The sequence below is a fragment of the Lagenorhynchus albirostris genome, chromosome 1, assembly GCF_949774975.1.
Source record: "Lagenorhynchus albirostris chromosome 1, mLagAlb1.1, whole genome shotgun sequence".
In the NCBI taxonomy this organism is placed as follows: domain Eukaryota; kingdom Metazoa; phylum Chordata; class Mammalia; order Artiodactyla; family Delphinidae; genus Lagenorhynchus; species Lagenorhynchus albirostris.
This window is the reverse complement of record NC_083095.1, coordinates 85322852-85343807: the sequence shown is the minus strand read 5'-3', so window position 1 is coordinate 85343807 and position 20956 is coordinate 85322852. Positions and strand designations below refer to the sequence as shown.

General features: G+C 37.0%; 1 protein-coding gene across 3 annotated transcripts in view; it reads right to left on the bottom strand.

Annotated features, from left to right (window-relative positions):
• Positions 1-101: 101 nt before the first annotated feature.
• MGA (MAX dimerization protein MGA) overlaps positions 102-20956 on the bottom strand; it is an 87840-nt gene continuing 66985 nt past the window's right edge. For 2 of the 3 annotated variants that reach the window (XM_060147932.1, XM_060147942.1), the window contains exons 15-23: positions 19776-20066; positions 18084-19594; positions 15007-15137; positions 12208-12259; positions 9633-9839; positions 8109-8220; positions 7592-7825; positions 6292-6468; positions 102-5409 (exon numbers count right to left, since the gene is read on the bottom strand). In XM_060147932.1, coding sequence (XP_060003915.1) covers positions 4133-5409; positions 6292-6468; positions 7592-7825; positions 8109-8220; positions 9633-9839; positions 12208-12259; positions 15007-15137; positions 18084-19594; positions 19776-20066 — 3992 coding nt within the window. In that variant the 3' untranslated portion in view covers positions 102-4132. Of the gene's footprint in view, positions 5410-6291; positions 6469-7591; positions 7826-8108; positions 8221-9632; positions 9840-12207; positions 12260-15006; positions 15138-18080; positions 19595-19775; positions 20067-20956 lie in introns of all 3 variants that reach the window. The other variant, XM_060147921.1, reaches the window with a different exon arrangement.

Genomic DNA, 20956 nt, shown 5'->3' with positions numbered 1-20956 from the left:
CTGTTTTCATGATGCTCATTAGATAAGATTTTTAAATTCACCCTAGACTTAACAAATAAGTGCAATTATAAGATCCTAGAAAACTAACAGGCTAGAGTAAACATTTGCTCATCAATTCAAATATTTATTGAGCACCTTTACATGCAAGGCACTGTGGGACAGCTGAGACCAGTGTTCGCAGTTGGAAACAGGATGGATCTCAAAACAATGCTTCCAATACTGCTTTCCTATTTAACAAAATCTAACAGCAGAGTTTACAATAATAGAATTTAGTAGAGTTTAGATTTGTCTCAAAATTTCCAACTCCTCCCATGGTTTAGCCTTCTCACCCTCCATACATACCTCCATCACTATCACTCAACACTTAACATATCTTTGTAGAGCAGTTCAGTCATATTTAATATACTACAATTATGCCTCAGTTCAAAAGTTGTATATATCAAATTATTTCCCTCTAACTTAATTTCAAAAACACATTTTTGGCTGTTTTTTTTTCTCCAAATGGCAGTAAGTCTATTTTCTCTGCATCCAGCAATTCATGTTCATGTAAAGTTTCATTAGAGATAATACAATAACATGAAGTACTGATGCCCTTACATTTTCTTAAAACTCAACAATTCTGTGCAAGAAATCTATTCTGATTCTTGGTTATAAAAGTATCCGAAAATGTTCCTACTCTGTGCCTCTGTGCATTTTTTTTTTTTTTTATCTCCTGGGAGTGAGGAATAAGGGTCATCATTTTTCAGACCCATCTTCAAAGTGCATTTACCTCTCAATTCACCTGATATCATTCCATTTCAATATCTCAACTAGTATAGGGGGAAAAAACTACACTACTAAACCCTGCTCCAAATAATATATGGATTGTCTGCCTTACTTCCATGTTCAAACATTTTTCAACTTGTTACAGAAAGGCCTGTTAAGTATTTCACCATAATTCTGGGGGAAAAAATTACACACAGTAATTTGTATGAAGTTTATATAACTGGACTTGATCTGTTAGTGACTCTAGAGTAGTTCAATGTCTAAAAGGACTCCTTTAATAAAAAGTTTTTGTAAACTGTAATACTAGTTAACATATAGCTTGCTTTAAGAATATCTATTGTCCTTAGCCACTAAGACTATGTTTATGTCCTGTTATTCACCAGGGGAACAGGTATGTTACACCCTGAACACACTGGTACTATGAGGCTAGCCATTCTTCACTGTAGAATGACTCCTTAAGCCAAATACTTGTCATCAAGTTGTACAAAATTTCGAAGTCTCCATGTAAAACACGCTGCAAAGATTAGAACACCAAAAACCTCCTCCAAATGGCATGTCCAAAACTTTGAAAACAGTAAGGAATACCTATTATTATCTCCTTCAGCGGCACTTCTCCCAAATATGTCTCAGGGCATTAGAATTCTCTACTCCAACTCAGCACAAACCTCCCAACACCACATCCTGCTTTAATTATTGTAACTGATTTATTTCAAGTTTATACATTCTTCCTTCCACTTGCCAAATTTCTTCTGTTCTTAGGTTTCTAAAAAAATAGTCATTTTTCAAAAGCAGAAAAAGAAAGATATATATATTTAATATATAAAAGAAAAAGCTAAATCTGACATAATTATATTCTTAAAAACATTCCATTTATTTACAGATGTATAAAAAGGCAAATTATTGGCCTACTGAGATCATGCTTCTTATAGAGTTAGGGTGAGAGCTCACTATCCTCCCAATTCCTCAACTCCTCACTCAACTACATCTTTCATAACCACACATGTAATTTTCATAGATCAGTTTCTCCTGGGGTAAGGTTAAAAGGTAGGAGTTTTTGGAGATTTTAGATTTCTATCAAGACTGCAGGATTGTTCTGAAGATTGAGCCCTCCTAAAATTAGCCCTAACAACTTTCTAGTTCCAAGAAGGTCTTGAAAACACCATTATCTTGGGGGTTTTGTAATGATATCTGCAGCCTTCCTTGAACAGCTGGGATCATCTCTCATTTCTATCTTTGTACATCTCTCATAAACAGAGTTAAATATCTTCCCATCAAGTAATGAATATTACTTGTCTATTTTCTTCTAAAAAAAAAAAGAACAGTGTTCAGAAGCAGAATGGTCCTTCTTTTCCTGAGGATTACTCGCTCACTTGCCTGCTCCTTGGCTGACCCTCAGAAGCTACAAGAGCCTTGGGAAGTCAGGAGGAAATGCAAGGACAAGACAAGCAAAGAAATAATGGGAAACTGCTATACCTGGATTAAACTACTAGCATCTCCAAGGACAATTATTAGCAGGGAAGACAGGTGCTGGACTCCTTGGCTAAGGCATTGAATGAAATCTCCTGGGTAAAGAGAAGTGGGAGGGATAATGAGAAGCTGAGGGGTGCTCATTACCTACTTCAAGCTTCTTCAGTAACCTTTAGAGGTGGGAAGGTTGAATGCTGATGAGGAGGTCTAGAAAGGCAAGTAACACAAAACCAACAAAGAATTTGTTCCCACTGCAATTTGCAGAAGAAAATTTCCCACCCTTTTCAATCTGTTTATTACCAGAGTTACTAGAAAGGGAACCAACCACGGAGGTAATAATTCACTGGCTAGGACCATTCCAAAGTTGGTTTCACAACCTAGTTTTGAAGATATGCTGAGTGGGATTTGGGATAAAGAAGGCAGGGGATGTAGAAGAAACAGCATCACCTAGGCACAGCCCAGGCACTGGAAGCTCTTGTGTTAGTGTTTCACAACACAAGCAAATCCTGTCAATGAAGACAGAACAGGGGTTACATTCCAAAATATAATTATTTAAGAAAGGCAAAATGCAGCAGCTAAATCCCAGTCTATACATTTTCAGAATAGTGATTCTTGCCCCCAGGAGTTTCCAAGAGACCCCTCAAGTGCACCATGATTATTTACAAACTAGATAGGAAACATCATTTCTATACTCAATACAAATCTCATCTCCTAGGTTGAAAACTTCAGCCTTTGAGAAATCTATGAAAACAACTATACAAAAATATAAATATCTTTATCTTTACAGGCTGTCAGTCCTTCATACCCTGACAGCTAATGAGTGAAAAAGCTCTACAGATCACTGAATCCATGGTAGCAGATAATAAAAAATATATCTTGTGATTCAAATACTGCCTTATTTCCCTGGTAAAGAATGCCTACTGTGACTTTTCTTTTCTTTACATCCTGTGCAGGTAATAGTGAATGAAACCTTCAAGCACCAGGAGGCTGGCTTGATTTGGGGAACATCCAGCCTCACAGATTTTTATTTTGGCCACTGTCTCTGGTATGGAGAGGGAATGCTTTTCATTTTAGCTGTCTCTTGAGTGATGTGATTTGTGAAAGGGGGTGGACTCCCTCTATGCCTACCTCCAAAATATGTAATCCAGGTAGAAATCCTTGGTACTATGAAATGGTCTTCTCAACACCCAAAGACAATAAGGGAGAACTAGTAATTTTAACATCTCAAAATGATTACCTTAGTAATAAAGAGTTTTTGTTTTTGTTTTAAAGCATTCCTACTTTACCAGAAGGCTTGGATTTATAATTCTGATTGAAAAGGTGAGGGAATGGAAGCTACTTGGGATATAAAAGAAGAGAAAATTTTGTTGAATGACACTAAGTCCTTCACTTTGGTATTCCATGGTACCCATCCTCTCTCCCCCTACTCTTGAAACACCAACTAAAAACTATCTCTTCTGGATCCCTCTGCACAAGTGCATCACATTCCTTGGACTTCAGATTTAAACAACTTAAACAACAGCTATCAACTAAGGTTCAGTTCATAGCAACTCCGAAGTCTCAAGCAGCTTTTACTCTGGGAGGGAAGAACTAGGAACCACTATGGACCTACAGTCTTGTTATGAATTCCTTGGGTAAGAGGGGCACCTCGTGTTCAGTAATGGATCGCATCTTCTTAGAGAGGATGAGGAGACCCAGCACCACAAGTGAGGTAACACATTTTAACATGATCAGAATTTCATAGTAGTAACTTCTTATACCGAGGTCAGCACCCTACCCCCTTTCTCTCCATTATCCACTGCATCAAAGTCAAGGATCACAGTTCCATGACACAAACAGGTGCCTGCAGAGAAAGGAGGTTTCCCCTCACAGCCTGGCTTCTGCCTGAGGACAAATAAGTTCATTTCCCTGCAGAACTTGGTGAGGCCCCAGAGTTGCCCAGTTTGGCCACAACAGGTGCCAATGTAGGCATCATCTTGCTGTCCCGGCATTCCTGGTCATTCCCTGTTAAGTTCATTTTGTGTCCAACTGACCCAGCTTTGGCAGCTACAGGTGCCAAACAAGGCATCACCTTGAGACTCTGACCATCTGCATCACTGGAAGGATTAGCTACTTTTAAACCTAGAGGTGCCAATTTTGGCATCGGCCTCCACAAAGTATCTGTGCTGCTGTTTTCTAGGCCAGCCTTCATGTGTAGGATGGGGGGTGAAGACACACTTTCAGGCTCTGCAGGGATGCCAGAAGTACTCTTCCCTTCATCACCAGCTTTCCTGTGGGAAACAACGGAATCCTTTATCTCAGAGTCAATAACAATCTTAAGGACATCTGGCTCAGAGGCTGGTTCTGCAAGTTGTTTTTCATTCTCAGAAAAGTCATCATCTTCCAAGTGCAAGAGGAGCGGGCTGACAGAGTCACTTTCCCCTTGAACATCAGGCAATTCTTTCAAACCAGTTCCCAAGTGGCCAACCTGGAAAGCTGCTCTGTTCCCAGGAGGAAGCTTACTGATAAAAGCCTGTCGAGCATCCCCTGGGAACTCTGTATCCATAGAGCTGGGCAGTTCAGCCAGGTTAACAGAGTCATCATTTAACTGCTGATTAAGAAAGGCAATCTCATTGAGCAGAGATGTCAGTGTCTCATCAGTATCATCCTCATCTTCCATATTAGTTAGCAGTTCGCTGGGATCCAGTGCTGCTTCCTCTATAGCTGATGCTACCTTTCTCAATTCCATCTCTATGCTTGAGTCTTTGAGATCTTTCATCTTTAATTTATGAAATGGAGACTCCTTTGTCTTCAGTCTCTCCCGTCTTGATTCACTCTCTTTCCATTTATGCTGAATTCCTCTCATATCACTGGAAATCTTTTTGGGTAAGAACTCCTGTGCTTCTTGCATACTGGAAACATCAACTATTTGTGGAAAACCAGAATCTTTATTTGACAGATAAACCTGTGTTGTACCCAGTGCCATTCTGACATCTCTGTGGTTGCCTCTGGAAGAGATTCTACCCAAATCTTCACAGGAGTTATCTTCATTCCTGACAGTGTTTTTCAGGTGGTCAGGCGGCTTGCCATCAGGAACTTCATGAGGGTATTTGCTGCCACCCATATCTACCAAACCTCCCTCCGTGGCCAATGATGTCACATTAACAATTCTTGGCATCATAAATAAGTCGTCGTTTTCTGGGGGGAAAAAAAAAACTCATTTATATCTACAGTGGTAAGTACTCTCATTCATACCCAATGACCATCTCATGGGAGTTGTAGTTAAAATTTCACCAGTCTACTTTTATCAAGAAGATGAAAGGAAATACCAGTTTTTCAAATTACGGACTTAGCCTAACAAGAAAATAGGTAAAATCTAACCAAAAGACACTTTGATATTCCATCATTAATAAAAGTTCTATTTAATTATTTTATAGAAATGCTCCCCAAGTTTATTTTTTTATCCTGAGGCAGGCATGCACCTTGATTCTGTTCGTCCAATTAACTGCTACTCTGAGGGAAAGATGAAGCCCTAGAGGCAGCACTGTAAGAAAGGATGACTCCTCCAGACTGGGTTTAGCAGTATTAGTACTGGTAAGGATACTCTTTTACCTTAATAGAAATTCAGGTTCCTAAAACCTAAAATTTCGTCAAAGTGAACTTTCCTTTTCACCTCAACTCCTTATCCCCAAAAGGGAGGGTGCTGAAACTGTATCAGGCTGGTAATGTAGGAGTGTACCATCTCTGAGTACAACACAAAATTGATAAATATTTATTAACACCAAAAACTAAAACAATGACTCCTCAACCTCCTTTTACTTTCACATCTTTTCAATTCTTTTCCTACTCAGAAATTAGAAGAGATCGCAAAATAGTTCCCATTCCCAGGTAAAAAAGACCATTCAATACCACAGATAGGGCAAAACATGTTCTAAAAAGACAATCTTCTCTTACAAAGGCAAACTCGAATACAATAGCTCTTTATCATTACAGAACACATTCAAAGGCTTTCTCTGTCACTTTGAGATACCAGGGATAACTCTTTTTCACTACCCATGAAAGACAACACTTATGACATACCTGACTGAGCCACAGCACTGCTGGCAACTTGAGGTTTCAGATCTGCTTCTAGGAGAGCAGGAGAAACAGTAACCACTGGTCCTGAGAATAAGGGACCTTTTAAAGTGAGCAACTGCCCTTGTGGAGTCATCACAATGTTGGCAGAGGTGTGTGGAGTGTTAGAGGGTGAGGTATTTTCTGTAAGGAAGAGCAGAAATTAGTTAAGGATAAAAGATCTTCAATTAATGCTAGTGAATACCCTAAGAGTGTAGGAGACATCTCTAAAAACCACACCTTGTCTTAAAAAGCAAGAAATAAAATTCAAATTTAGTTAGGGAACCTCAACTTGCAATTTACTTTTTGAACCATTTTTCAGTACCTGTCCAGTGATTCTCTTAAGGGACAGAATTTCTTATTGTTGAGGAACAGAGCCATGGAACCACTTTTTCAATGGAATGCTTCTGATGGTCTTGATGGTGAATCAGGATGAAGGCACACACAATTTTATCCCTAGGTTTGCTTTCCTATATACTGCTAAAAAATTACTTCAAGTTTTTAGACCTTAGTTTTTCCACCTGTAAAATGAGGTGACTGGACTAAATGATCATTAAAATTCTTTCTTAGCAATAACATCATTTAAATGTGCAATGTTAAAACTAACTCATATTTTAGTATATATCACTACTTTCTTAGTTGATATAATAAACCAGATTTCCTTGGTTCATACACTGTGCTATCCAAAGAGTAAAAAAGGATATACCATTCTCAAAGGATATAAACAAGTAATATAAAATCAATATAGCCTCACTTCCAAAATCAAGATAGGAGAGAATAAAAAAATCAAAACCAATTTACTTTGTTCCTTAATAGCAATTCATTGACAGACTGCAATCTGATGAAAAGTAGAGCCTGATTAACAAAAATAAACTTTAAAAAAAATTTCCAATTTATTTGTCTCATCTAGATCCAAACTTCCTCAACTCATGAGCAGAACTGCAGGGAAATCAAAGAGTTCATTTATAAAGTCTGAAAAGATGGCAGCTTAAAAAAAATACTGAAACATTAGAAGAAAAATACTTGTCTGAAGACTGCTATCAGAAGTAGCTCTTCTATGTTACCATGACTGATAACTTACTAGGATTTGCTTGAGTGTGTAAAGCTAGAAACTGAAATCTAATATAGTTAATATTCTACTTTTAATACAACCCATCTTTCATTTAATTAAAACTAAAATTATGGCCAAGAGAAGACATTCAGTTCTCTAAACTAAACTAAACTAATGTTCATCTACATTAAAGAAAGCAAAGAATGTCTCTCCTACCTGTGGCCTGGTCTTTTTTTCTGGAAAGAATCAAAGGTTTCCCCTTCCTGTTATTTATAAACATCTGTCCGAGATCTACAGATGATGCAGAAGATCCTTCCTGCTGTTTGCTAGTTCTGGGAGACACATCAAACTCATCTGATCCCATCTTCTTTTTTCTTTTTTGTGCCTCTAATGCTTGTTGTTTTGCATAAATATACTCTAGCTTCTTCAGGACCACTTCTTCTGTCTTACCTATAGGTTGATAGGGAATAAACTGTTACTCTCTATAAGACCCCACGTAATAATGAGAAATAGAGTCAACTGAAATCCAGTTGATTTAACTATATTCCCCTAAACTATGGAAGGCAAGAGTAATTATAATCCAGAAGAAATGTCCCACCCAGTCAAACGATAATTCTGATGTTAACTCTGGGAACCAAGCCTGAAACTAAGTAGTATCTGAAAGATCTACTAAGGATTTTCCTCACTAAAGCTATATTTATACTCTGTATCAGAGATCATTCACTTATCTCACCTGAAAGAGATGATACTTTCCGTATCAAAATATTCCGTTTGCGAGTCAGAAGATTTTTCTGTCCTATCAACTTGTCTGCCTGATCTGTTAGTCCTTGAATTTCGCTGAATGCCTACGACAAGAAATAGTAATATCACGTCCATCAGTTTGCTTTTTCCGAAAAACAGGTGGGGGCTACACAATTTCTTAAATAAAAAAATTTTTATCTAATATTTTAGAGAACTTTATAATGCCATTTAAAACAATTGTTAATGTTTTACAAACTTATGATTACCGGGGAGAAACAGAAGGAGGGATAAACTGCGAGACTGGGATTGACATAAACATACTACTATATATAAAATAGATAACTAATAAGGACATACTATATATAGCACAGGGAACTCTACTCAATACTCTGTAATGGCCTCTATGGGAAAAGAATCTAAAAAAGAGTGGATATATGTATCTGTGTAACAGATCCACTTTGCTGTACACCTGAAACTAACACAACATTGTAAATCAACTAAACTCCAATAAAAATTTTAAAAATAATAAAGTATAGAAGTAAATTTAAAAAACCCCAAAAAACAATTTTTAATGTTTCAGAATTTATTTTTTGTTAAACTTTAGGCGATTTTTCTGTCTTATACTTCTAGGGAAAGTGATTATTTACAAAGAGCACCACTGAGTGGTTAACAGGTATTTCTACTACTGCAAGGAGAAACAAAACATTTTACTCTGCTTAGATCTTAATAATCAACTTTAAAATCAACTCCTAGGGGCTTCCCTGGTGGCACAGTGGTTGACAGTCTGCCTGCCGATGCAGGGGACACGGGTTTGTGCCCCAGTCCAGGAAGATCCCACATGCCACAGAGCGGCTGGGCCTGTGAGCCATGGCCGCTGAGCCTGCACGTCCGGAGCCTTTGCTCCACAACGGGAGAGGCCATAACAGTGAGAGGCTCGCGCGTACGGCAAAAAAAAAAAAAAAAAAATCAACTCCTAATCTAAGCAAAATCTGGTTGAAATAACCTTGTTCTAGACGGATATGACTGCTTGCCTTTTACTCTTCCAACTTCTACTTATAAGCAATTTAAACAAAATTACCTCAGATATTCTACATGCAAAATTAAAACTTCTGCTAGCTTGAATACTAGAGTTTCCTTTAAAGTGACTATCAACTGTTAAGAAGTATGTCAAAATAGCAGTCGTGTTGTGCCTTTCACCGTGATAAACTTTTCTAAGTACTACGGAAAACACCAGTGTAAAGAAGTCATAGTAAACAGAGTTTACCAGAGTTTCTAACTTTTTTTGAAGGAAGGATAATGACTCTGCTGGTTAAGAATCTGACTTTCAATGAAAAGCTACTCTGACTCAACATAAGGACTTTTCTTCCTAAGGGATTTATTGGGCATTCATTAGTCCACCTTCAAATGTTAAACACAAGCTCTATTTCAATCTTCTTCATTCTCTTTCTCATAAATATCTCTAGAAGATTCTTTCAGTCAAGCTTTTACTTGTCTGTCATTTACACATAACACTTACCCTAGTAAGAATGAGACTTTTGGAAACCTTGGAAGAATGAAGTAACCCCAACGTGATCTTCAATTTCTCAAAGAGATCCCTCATTTCACCACGGCGGCGCCGCTCATTGGCAGTGTGTGTCCGGCGATAATAAGCAAAAGCCTCTGCTTCTTTCTGTAGTTTTTCACTCCAGTAATCAGGTTTTAGTTTTAGAGGAACTGGTGTAGCCTGTCCAAACAAAAGATCGCCACCTAAGTATCTTTCACATGTACCTGCCCTCTTCCTGCACCCCAAATGGCACTGCTCTATATCAGACACCCACCATCTTCTGCCTGGAGTATCATAACAGCCTCTCAATTGGTCAACTTACTACCAGTCTATCCTTACTCCAAATCAACAGTGTAAATTCTAATACATGCGAATGTGATATCACTTCTCAGCTCAAATTACAGTAGTTCTCAAATGAGGGAGAATTTGAGAGAGGGGATCTATAAAAAAGCTCATCTGTATAATTTATTATTAAAACTTGTTTTCATGACACAAATTATATGGAAAACTTTAACAAAATCTCGATTAGTGAAAAACGAGTTGAAAATTTTTTTTCGTAAATACTGTAAGACCCTTTAAAATTTATGGGAAAGGGTCAACTGCCTCTCTTCCTAAATCACTGTTCTCTCCAACCATTCCAAAGTGCTAGAAGTTTCCTAAACACACTACAATCCCACATCTCCATGCCATTACACAGGCTGTTGCCTGCACCTAACCCCTCCCACCCCCCCTTCATAACTTAACATTTAAAACTTAGACTTTCATTTTTTAGGAATGTCTTTCTTGACCTCAGGATGCCTTAGGCTTCCTTTCTCTCTTATTTATTCTACTTCCATTTTTAAAGTTATTTACTATAAAGAAGTAAAAGATGCATACAGGATTTAAAATATAAATATGTAAAGATCTTATAATGAAAAGCAACTGTATCTTGCACCTACAACTGGATCCTCAGAAACAACCACTTTTTGATTATTTTAGTGGCCTTTTCTGGTTCTTAAGTCTATATATATCCTAAGTTAAAAATAGTAACATACGCTTATTCTTTTCATTTTTCAATACAACCTATTTACTTCCTGCTATGCAGAAAAGGATTTAGCTCACCACTCTCTTGCATCTCATCATCCATCTTCCTAATACAGATATATCATTAATTTTAGTTCTCTATTGATCCCTTTGCAACTTGAAGATAATTCTATCTCCGTTTCTCATTTCATCAATAGTGTCTCTTTGTAAAATGAGGATATCAGTACTCATATCCTTCCCTTCATTTCTTCTTCCCTCTTTTACCTCCCAACTTGTCATTTGTACTTATTCATTTTTCAAGACTGAAAATTAAGTCTTACATACTTTATTCATGGATTATAAAAGTTTTAAAAAATCATCAACAGTGACCAACCTATTATGACAATATGAATATTAATCATACCAAGTGAGTAATAATTACATTTCCTGTCTTTTACAGTTTCTTGGTTTTGTGTATGTGTGTCCCCCCAACCTTGATGTTTCTAACTGCCTTTATTTTCTTGACACTGTTTACCTTTATCATAGTAACAGTGGTACCATATCATGGGGTATGAAAGTACCCCCAAACTCTTCTACAAAATCAGTGTCTTTCTAAAGTTAAAAACATGTACATTAGTACAGTGTGGGAAAATCAAAGATACAACCAGATAGAAATAAAATTAATACTAAGTTTAAATACACCAATACACTAAAAATAATTTGCATGTAACAATAATGGTACAAAACAATGGACTGTGTAAATAGCTATTGTGAAAATTCTTACATCTCAAAAATGTTTTAGGATGTGCAATGAAAAAATAAAAATGGTGATATATTCAAAATAATTATGGCCCTGCAAACATGTATCATATGCTCCCCCAAATCAAACCAAACTCAAACTAATCACCCAGTAGTTTTTCAAAGGACCTGAATACCACCCTCCATCTCAACCCAATCTCATCATTTTTATCTCTTAAATTAAGAAGACAGAATAACAAGTGGAAAATGGTTAAACAATTGCACTCTCTTCCATTCTTAGTGTTAGTTAGGATAAAGAGAAAACCTTCCTTAATTATGGTACTATGATATCCTACACTGAGTACATTAAGAAAATCAAATAAGGTTTATAATTTCATGGCTCCCTGAACTGCTAGCCATTACTTCAGATAATAACTAATTTTTTAGATCACCAGAAAAATCAGGAGCCTAAATAAGAAAGAATGCTAGCCTGTTTCACATCATATCATTACATTATAGGATTAGTTTTCAAATAAGCACATCAGTTTTCATAAACTCCATACCCATTTTAATTCCTCTAAATTATTCTACCAACTGGGGGTGGGGGGCAGTAGACAACTGAGAAGGGAAAAAAAAAGCATTAATAGTATAATTTCATTAAGGGGAAAAAAGCTGATTATATTAACTCACTGGTAAAAATGGCCCTGAAAAAAGTCATAGCTAATACAGCTAATGTTGTTTTAACCCTAAGGACAAATGTTATCAATTTTATTAAATGAGTAATTATCATTAAACATACTGTAAATACCTTTCGACTCTTTTCAGCAGCTTTCTCATCTGTAGTGATATGCGTACGGCACCTAGATGAAGACAATATTTTCCAATTCTTATTGAAATTCAGTAATCTAATACCTATTTCATAGCTATATTAAACCAAACCATCCCAAATTGTCTAAATTGTAAGCAGCTTCTTTTCCCCATGGTCCGATATGTGGCAATATGATTTATTCAACAATATGCTTTTTTCTCAAATAAAAGTGTCCAAATAGACCCTAAAACTGCAAATTACTTTTTTTCAATTGTGAAATATTTCAAACATATAAAACTGTACAAACAAAATACATAATCAACATCCAGGTATCTGTCACTAAGCTTGAGAAATAAAACATCACCAAAATATAGGCACATTCATCACCTTCCTTCCTTCTCATAAGTAAATGCTCGCAAACTGAGTTTACCATGCACATCTTTACAGTTTCTCCTAGGAATGTACTGATTCATCCCTAAACAGAAGATATTATGTAGCATTTTAAACTTACATGTAATGTATCTTTCTTCAACTGATTTGTCTCATTCAGCACTGCATGTGAGATATGTTGATATATCTAGTTCAATCATTTTAACTGCTATATAGTATTCCAAACTGTTGAATTTTCCAAAATTTGTTTTAGAATGTTAGTAGTTATTTAGGTTGTATCCAAATTTCACAATGGCAAATTTTCACAATGGCTGCAATGGACAATCCCAGACATGACCCCTTGTACATGTGTGTGAGCCTTTCTAGGATGTATACCTAGGAGTGGAACTGCTGGATGGAAATGCATGCACATCTTCAACTGTGGTCATGTCATACTGCTCTCCAAAGTGGTTTTAACTTACACTCCCACCTGCAGAATGTTCCCATTGCTCCACATCTAGACAACAGTACTATCAGAAATCTCGATTTATACCAATCTTATGGGTATAAATTGGTAAAGTCACTGTGGTTTAATTTGCATTTCCCACTTCGCCTTCCAATGCCAGGGGTGGAGGTTCGATCCCTGGTCGGGGAGATAAGATCCCACATGCCTCGGGGCCAAAAAACCAAAACATAAAACAGAAGCAATGTTGTAACAAACTCAATGAAGACTTTAAAAATGGTCCACATCAAAAAAAAAAAAAAAACTTAAAAAACTTTTTTTTGCATTTCTCTAATTACTTGTGAGGTAGAACAAATTTGCATGTTTACTGGCAGTCTTTTGTGAATTGCCCATGATATCCATTACTTACTTTTCTACTGGATCTTTTTCTTAATGACTTGTAAGAATTATTTTATATGCTTGATACTAATCTTCTGTCAAACACATATTGCAAATATTTTCCTTACAGTGTGAAACTGCCTTTTCACTGACAGAAATTTTTAAAATTTTAACAATCTGCTCCTTTACAGTTATGTGTTGGTTATTCTTGGCCCTTTATTATTCCAGTCCATTAAGATGGTATCTCTCTGTTTACTTAATTCTTCTTTTTTTAAAAAAATAAATTTTATTTCTTTATTGGTTGATTGATTGATTGATTGACTGCTGTGTTGGGTCCCCGTTGCTGTGCGCAGGCTTTCTCTAGTTGCGGTGAGTAGGGGCTACTCTTCGTTGCGGTGGCTTCTCTTATTGTGGAGCACGGGCTCTAGGTGCACGGGCTTCAGTAGTTGCGGCGCAGGGGCTTAGCTGCCCCGCAGCATGTGGGATCTTCCCGGAAGAGGGACTGAACCTGTGTCCCCTGCATTGGCAGGTGGATTCTTAACCACTGCGCCACCAGGGAAGTCCCTACTGAATTCTTCTTCAATGTCTTTCAATAACATTTTATAAAAGTCTTGCACAACTTGTGTTAATAATCCCAAACAGATTTTTCGTATTTTTAATTACCTTTTTTTGCTTGTTGCTATTGTTTAGGAACTCGATTTTAGTATACTGAACTTACACATCCTGCGATACTGCTGAACTTAAGTCTAATTAAGTTTTTAAGAGATTTAAATTCTTTCAGTCTTAACCAGTAGGCAACTGAAGTACCTTCCAAATAGCCCTGGAGTGAAGAAAAATACTACCTACAGCCCTCCTTAGACTTTCTCACTAGGAATGAAGAATTACTCTTTCTTAACTCATTGCTGCTTCAGGTAGCTGATGACATAACAGGTTGAAAAGCTCAATGTCTGGCACAAAATAACAACTCTTACCTTCTTTCCCTTCTTTCTCTCACACCCCAGTTCCTAATCAATACAAGGCTTACTCAGAACATTTTTTTCTAAGGCATCATGCTCTCTGTATTTTCATCTCATCAGCTGAACAGCTATGAACATTTTTCTAACTGTAATGACCTATTCAACTAGCAAAGTAACCAAATTTAGAATTTAATGCCATATTCTTAAAAGAACTAACCTTTGTTGAATAGTCCACTTGCATCAGTTATGTTAGTTATCTCATACATTATCTCATTTAATACTTGAAATGGGGGCATTTTCTTCATTTCATAGGTAAAGAATCTAAGATTCAGAGAGATTACAGACTTGCCCAAGATTAAACAGCCACAAACTAGCAAAAGCAGTATTTTAATACCAATGTATCAGGCTCCAAAAGCATATGTTATTCACACTTATATACTGCCTCCTAGCAATAAGGCAAGTTAATTACCTCTGGATTACAGCTCCTCTCCTCATCTACTACTAAGAAAAAAGCTAGAGAAATAAAGGAACCATGTCAGTTACCCAGAACTCCTGAATAGAACACTTAGTTTTGCTTATGGTCATAAAATTACAACAACAAAAAACAACAATCCAAAGAGAAGTAAGACTTACAGCTGTTTGAAAGTCTGTGTATGGGCAGCTGTGGTCTTCAAGTGGACAACATTAACTTCCTCCGGGAGCTCTTCTACAGTCTCAATGTCCACCTGCTCTTCATCATCCTCAATGTATTCTACACAGTTATTCTGAAATACAGCATTTCAACAGTAAATAAAGTATTGGGAAGCAAGCACACCTAAACTTTTCAACTGAATGCTCCCCTTATAAAGCCAACCAGTGCCAAACACTGATCTTAAACCATGAGTACTGATAATCCTAAACTTGTTAATCATAAAATGGAATTAAGTCATAAAGACAACATATGGTTAGAGCTAACTACCAAGAACTACATTATAAATCACAGATATATATTAAAAAGACATCATTAGACTGAAGAGACAGAGTCCCCAAAGGGCTGTATGGATGCTTCAGTGTTATTTCTAGTGGACAAAATTCAGGTACAGATATATTAAAGCTGCATAAATCTTAATATTAAATAGCAGTAAAATAGAATTTGGTGAGGAAGAAGGTAGAAAGAAGAAAAATTCAGATTCTAGTTTGAGTGCTTCATGGTTAATCCCATATTAAACACCCACAGAAACATATTCAAGGCAGATATGGAAACAGATTATAGCCCAGACAGTCTTCTAAGTCTCTCAACCCTACAGAATGAGAGCTTTTGAAGAATTTCAGATACCAAAGAAGCCCAGGCTTGCTGTACTTATTATACCAAAATATGAGTCAATCAGTAAGCATTTATTGAGCACCCACCACAGAAACTCACTGTATATTTATAACAGTAGACTATATGGATTATGGGATATGCAGATACTTCCACCTTTAAAAGTAGTGTTTTACTATGCCAGAAACCAAACAGAGAATACATTATCTGTAATTGTACTGTACCAGAGAGGCACAACTCAAAATGAAGCATCCCCATCACCTTATTAATTCTATGTTTAAACTTGCTGGAAAAACTACTTACCCCCAAATTACAGGCTCCCTAAGGCTAAAGGACATAAATGATGCAAGTCATCGTTCATGATCCTCAATTTAAGCATCATCTAAATAATGTGTATTAAATATAAACAATGGATATTAAAATTAACATTAGGAAGCTACATCAACAGAACCCCAAGGGTTTGAATAGTAATGTAGGTAGATGCTTTACCATATTTAAACTGAAGAATGTGTACTGCGTGGCTTTAATTGCAGGCTTTATAAATAATATCCAATAAACTTCATCAGAGAAGACTTAAAAAGGCTACTCACAACTTTCCTTACACTATTCCAATATAATGCTAATCACAGGTATAAAGTTATCATAGGTGTCAGACATAAACATAAATACAATGTAGAATTTAGATGTGAATGTCCTTAGTTTTAAAAGGCCAGTGTACCTGTCAGATTCCCTATTAGGAAATTCAAGCAATGCCACGCTGTATGACTAAGAAACACTAAAGGTTCCATTAAGTCAGTTCTACTGATAGCAATAGTTTTCACTGATTTTAAAGCTGGACTGTTTTTGACCTGTGGTTGCCAAGGGGGAGGAGGTGTGGGGAAAGGGATGGATTGGGAGTTTGGGATTAGCAGATGCAAACTATATACAGAATGGATAAACAACAAGGTCCTACTGTATAGCACAGGGAACTATATTCAATACCCTGTAATAAACCATAATGGAAAAATTTTTTAAATTAAAATTAAAATAAAGTTGGACTGTTTTTGGTCTGATGCTTACCTAGGCTGACTTACAACGAAAGACCCTGCAAAAAGTGCAAGAAGATCTGCAATCTAACTCCTAAACTACCTATAGACATAAGTCCTCAAAAAAGATTAGGTTATAGACAGAATGTGAGGCAAATGCGTGTAGAATCATCCAACTGTAGAGCTAGAGCCTCATTTTATAAATGAGACAGGTGAGGTACAGAGATAACCAACAGAGGAACGTTAGAATATTTAAACATTTTAGAGGTTTAAAATATGAATCTTTTTGCTGTATTTTATCTCCGTAAGGCAGTTAGTTAGGCATTAACAGAGAAGGACCAGGTAACACAGGGAATGAATGAATCTCACGGAAGTGAGATTTTAAAACTGCCAGGCATGACAATCATTGTATTATCTGCTCCTGAAGAGAGGGACACAATTTAGATTTCAAGGCACCCCACAGGCAGCTGGCTATCACCTCCTTATGTTTTACATCAGACCCCAGGTCAGGGGTCAGCAAACCACAGCCTGCCATCTGTTTTTGTAAATAAAGTTTTATTGGAACACAGCCACACTCATTCAGTTACTATTGCTTATGGCTGCTTTCACTCTACAACAGCAGTTGAGTAGTTGCAAGAGCAAGTCATCTAGCCTGCAAAGTCTAAAATATTTACAATCTGGCCCTTTACAAAAAAAGTTTGCCCAACTCCTGCCCTATATCATATCTGACTCTCAAGTTACTTAGTTCAGCAAATACAACCCTAAATAAAAGTCTAAAAAATGGCTTCAGAAAAATATAAATTAGAAAGGTCAAATTACAAAGGAAGATGACCAAAGTTCAGAATACAAATTCTAGACACTAATTTTAGGAGATGATTAAAAACAACTTTAGGCAGGGTTGTATTAAAATATTAAATAGTATTTTTCGTTTCTCTCCAAAAAGAAAAACATCTCTATAAATGCAGGTAGATAAATTATCTTCCAGTTCTAAGGCTGCCTATTCCCTGTTTCTTATATATATCTACCAGATAAGCTACAATCACTTCACATACTAAATGTCAAAGAAACTGAGACTGAATGGGAGTAGTGGTTTCAGACTTTTTCTTAAAAAAAAACCTAATTTGATAGGGACTCTCAAGCATCTATCCCCCTAAGGCTTAAGTCAGCCTTCCTATAATATCAGACAAGTCTCAAAGCTCAATATAAGCTCAATAAATGTTACCTGACTGACACAGCCCAAAAACTACAAAGTCATTTAATCATGATCTAAACCTAGGCATCCAAATCAATGTATCAGGTCTTAGTGATCTTCTGGAAAAACTACTGTCTCTAATGAATCATTTAAATTCTTGAGGTTTCAGTCACAACAAAAATGGGCTCACCACCTTTTCTACATCATCAACCTCCTCACTCTGGTAGTCAGAAACAACATCCACAATCTCATCAATAGAATCATCGGTTTTCTCATTCTCATCTTCCTCATCATCCTCTTCCAAATCCAAAACAGTGAAGTCAGCACTGCTTCTCCCACCCTTCTTCTCTTGCTTTGGTTTTATCTGTTCTCCTGATAGCAGTAAGTGACCTTGAAAATGTCCTTCCCCTCTGCTCCCTTTGGTAGCTCTCCTAGGAAATATGGAGAAGGCTGCAGGACTAGAAATCCTACTCCAAGAATCACATTCAGTTTTTAAAATTCTGGCATTCTCAGTAGTTCCACTTTTTCCAAGTAAATCAGAGATGCCGTGTTCTTGTTGAAACACATCTGAATTTTCCTGACAAGTTTCTGTTTCTTTAATTAACTGCTCATCTGTCTCTTTCTTGCATTCTTGTGAAGTTCTAACACATTTCTGGGTCAAAGGGCCCTTTAGGTGTTTTCTCCACCTCTCCCTAATGCTGTCCTTCTCCAGAGAATCTCCACATCCCTTCTCCTTGGCCTCTGGCTTTGGATTAGATTGCTGCTCCACAACTCTGCTCCCTGAAAATTCAAGTTTACTTTCTTCTTTAGAGATAACTGGAAATTCATTTGATTTTTCCCCTGGATTGTCTAAGCCTTTCTGCTGTTCCACTTTCACATCAAGTTTTTTAAGCTGCACATTACTCACACTTTGGACTGTCATATTACTGGCTCTTCCAGAAATGGTCTTAACTTCCAGAACAGTCAGTTTTTCTTTGGAACTGTTATGATTCCTAATCCCATACTCTTCATCAACATTTTTATAGTCTTCACCTGTGTGTGAGCCAGTGCTATAGGCATGCTGAGAAGGTTTAACAGTTGCAGGACCTTCTTCTGTAAGGGATTCTTCATCTAAATGATCACCCCCATCTTCCAAGGAATCATTCAGAGTTTCTTCTGAGACAGTAGCTCCTGAGTTTTGCTTTATTATATTAGCCTCAGGGTCTATAGCTTCTCCTCCTGACTGCAGGGCCTTCTTAGTTTCCTGTTCTCTTTTTAAAAAGCTTGTTTCATCTTTTTGGTCTGCATTCTGAGATTCTCTTTTCATCTGAAGTGAAGCAACATGCTGAAGAATGGAGCTGGGAACAGGCTTTTGTCCTGGGAGCTGCAACAAGGCAAAACTACCAGACTGGAGAGGAATAAGACTGGCTGTACCAACAGGCTGCCCTCCTGAACTATAGGTTATTTTGGTTTCAGAGCCTGTTTTGCTTGCAAAGCTTTGTGGTTCAGGAGGGGAAATCCTCAGAGTCAATGTACCAGACTGAGACACAAAACTAGGTCCAGAAGAAAGCAATGATGGTGCCTGAGTGATAACATTCATTGCTGGAGAAGACCCAACAGTCTGAATTACAGGATTCATAACAGAGAAAGAGGAGGATGAAGCAGAAGATGGTGGAGTCTCTGAAGGTTTGGAAGGAGTGGGTAACCGGATTCCCATCACAGACCCTGGTAAGAAAAAGAACATTTTAAATCACCACTGCCCAAATCAAGACTTCCAAAGTATGCATTTCTTTTCTAACAGGTGATTCCAAGACACTAAGAAGACCAATCCTGGTGTATTAACATACCATATGACCAAATGATTCAAGAAAAGAGAAACTTATCAGAAATATCTCTAATTTTATACCTGGGTTCCGAAACATGACAGGCTGTAAGTTGGGCTGGGTATTAGAGCCTCGAAGCTGATGCAAAGGGAGGAGCTGGACAATCTGCCCATTAGGGTGCCTGAACAGGTTCATTCCACTTGGGCTCCTAACAGGCTGCAAGACCATCCGATGTCCCTGAAGTTGTGTGTTTGGGACAGGTCTAAGAGTAGGAGAACCCTGCTGCACTGGAATCAACAACAATCGAGGTCCAGCACGTTTCACTGTGTTAGGAGAGACCTGTGGAGTAGCCACTGGAATCTGAGGAGCATTTTCTGAAAAACAGGGAATGGGAAACATAGTATCAGAATTTCCCTTTAATACTTGGGAAAAAATAAGTATGACATAGGATCTAACCATGCTACATATAACTTCTACTTTAAACTACAGAGTTGCTAAAATCCTGTTCGTCCATGATACACTACTTACTAGTCTTATGGCTGAGACAATTTACTTTAAACCTAAGTATTAGCCAGACATTGCAGGGCCTTACATTTAGATTGGTAAAAAAGAAAGTATCAATTGTCAAGAGGTGCATTTAAAGAGATAACACTTCTGCCTAATGAAAAACATGGCCTCTTAACCTGGTTCTCATTAAAGTTCAAGATAAAATTCTCTTGTTCAACTTAAAAATTCAGGCTGTTAACACTTAATAGACTTATGACTTAGTTTCACAGGTCTTACTCAAGTAAGAAAAAGTCAAGGACTAAAAATCACAAAGTACTAAAAACTTCTTGGCTTGTAAAATTCACTGATAAATAAGCAAAGCATAAAGATTTGTGGAAATTATTTTTCAGAAGGAAAAAAAATACATACCCCCAAAAAATGGAATGAAATTAAGAGACATCAAAGAAGCAGGGAAATAAAGCCTGGTTAGGAAGAGGCAAAAGATAGTTTTAAAACAAACAGAAAAAGCAGAAATTTAATGCAGAAGATGTGAATTAAAAGAGATTTCAAAATATTAATAGTACCTAAAGATTCACTTTAATGTCTGGAAGAAAATACTAAGGACATGAAAAAAAATAATATGAGTAATCTACAGCTAGGTTTTGGGTCACAGGAATAAAGAGGAAAGAATAACGTAATAGTAAGCATAAATGAAAGTGGTCTAACATTACCATTCAAATTACTGAACTTCTTTAACATTATTATTTCCAATTACCCC